This window comes from Penaeus monodon, chromosome 33 (assembly GCF_015228065.2).
Source record: "Penaeus monodon isolate SGIC_2016 chromosome 33, NSTDA_Pmon_1, whole genome shotgun sequence".
Lineage (NCBI taxonomy): Eukaryota > Metazoa > Arthropoda > Malacostraca > Decapoda > Penaeidae > Penaeus > Penaeus monodon.
In genome coordinates, this window is record NC_051418.1 from 16,783,463 (window position 1) to 16,783,718 (window position 256).

Below are 256 nucleotides of genomic sequence, written 5' to 3' on the forward strand. Positions count from 1 at the left end.
TATATACAAAGTGAAGTATTACATAAATTAAAGCACTTTTTTGTGTTTTGCAGGAATATTGCCTCATTTATCTGTAGTCAGTATGGCAGGTGAAGTGACTGCACAGCTTCCATCCTCATCACCCAGTATCTATACAGTCAGCATCACAGACAAACCATTCACAGTACGTAGTTGCAAATATATACAGTATAATTTTGTGCTTAACACATGCATTAATAACATTAGAATCTTACAGATTGATGTATCCTGCATAACA

At 34.4% G+C, this 256-nt stretch overlaps 1 protein-coding gene across 1 annotated transcript in view; it reads left to right on the forward strand.

The window, feature by feature from the left end:
- LOC119594097 (THO complex subunit 6 homolog) overlaps positions 1-256 on the forward strand; it is a gene marked incomplete in the record, with an annotated part of 6,516 nt that overhangs the window by 5,800 nt on the left and 460 nt on the right. Inside the window, 1 exon segment of the mRNA XM_037943152.1 lies at positions 54-163. Coding sequence (XP_037799080.1) covers positions 54-163 — 110 coding nt within the window.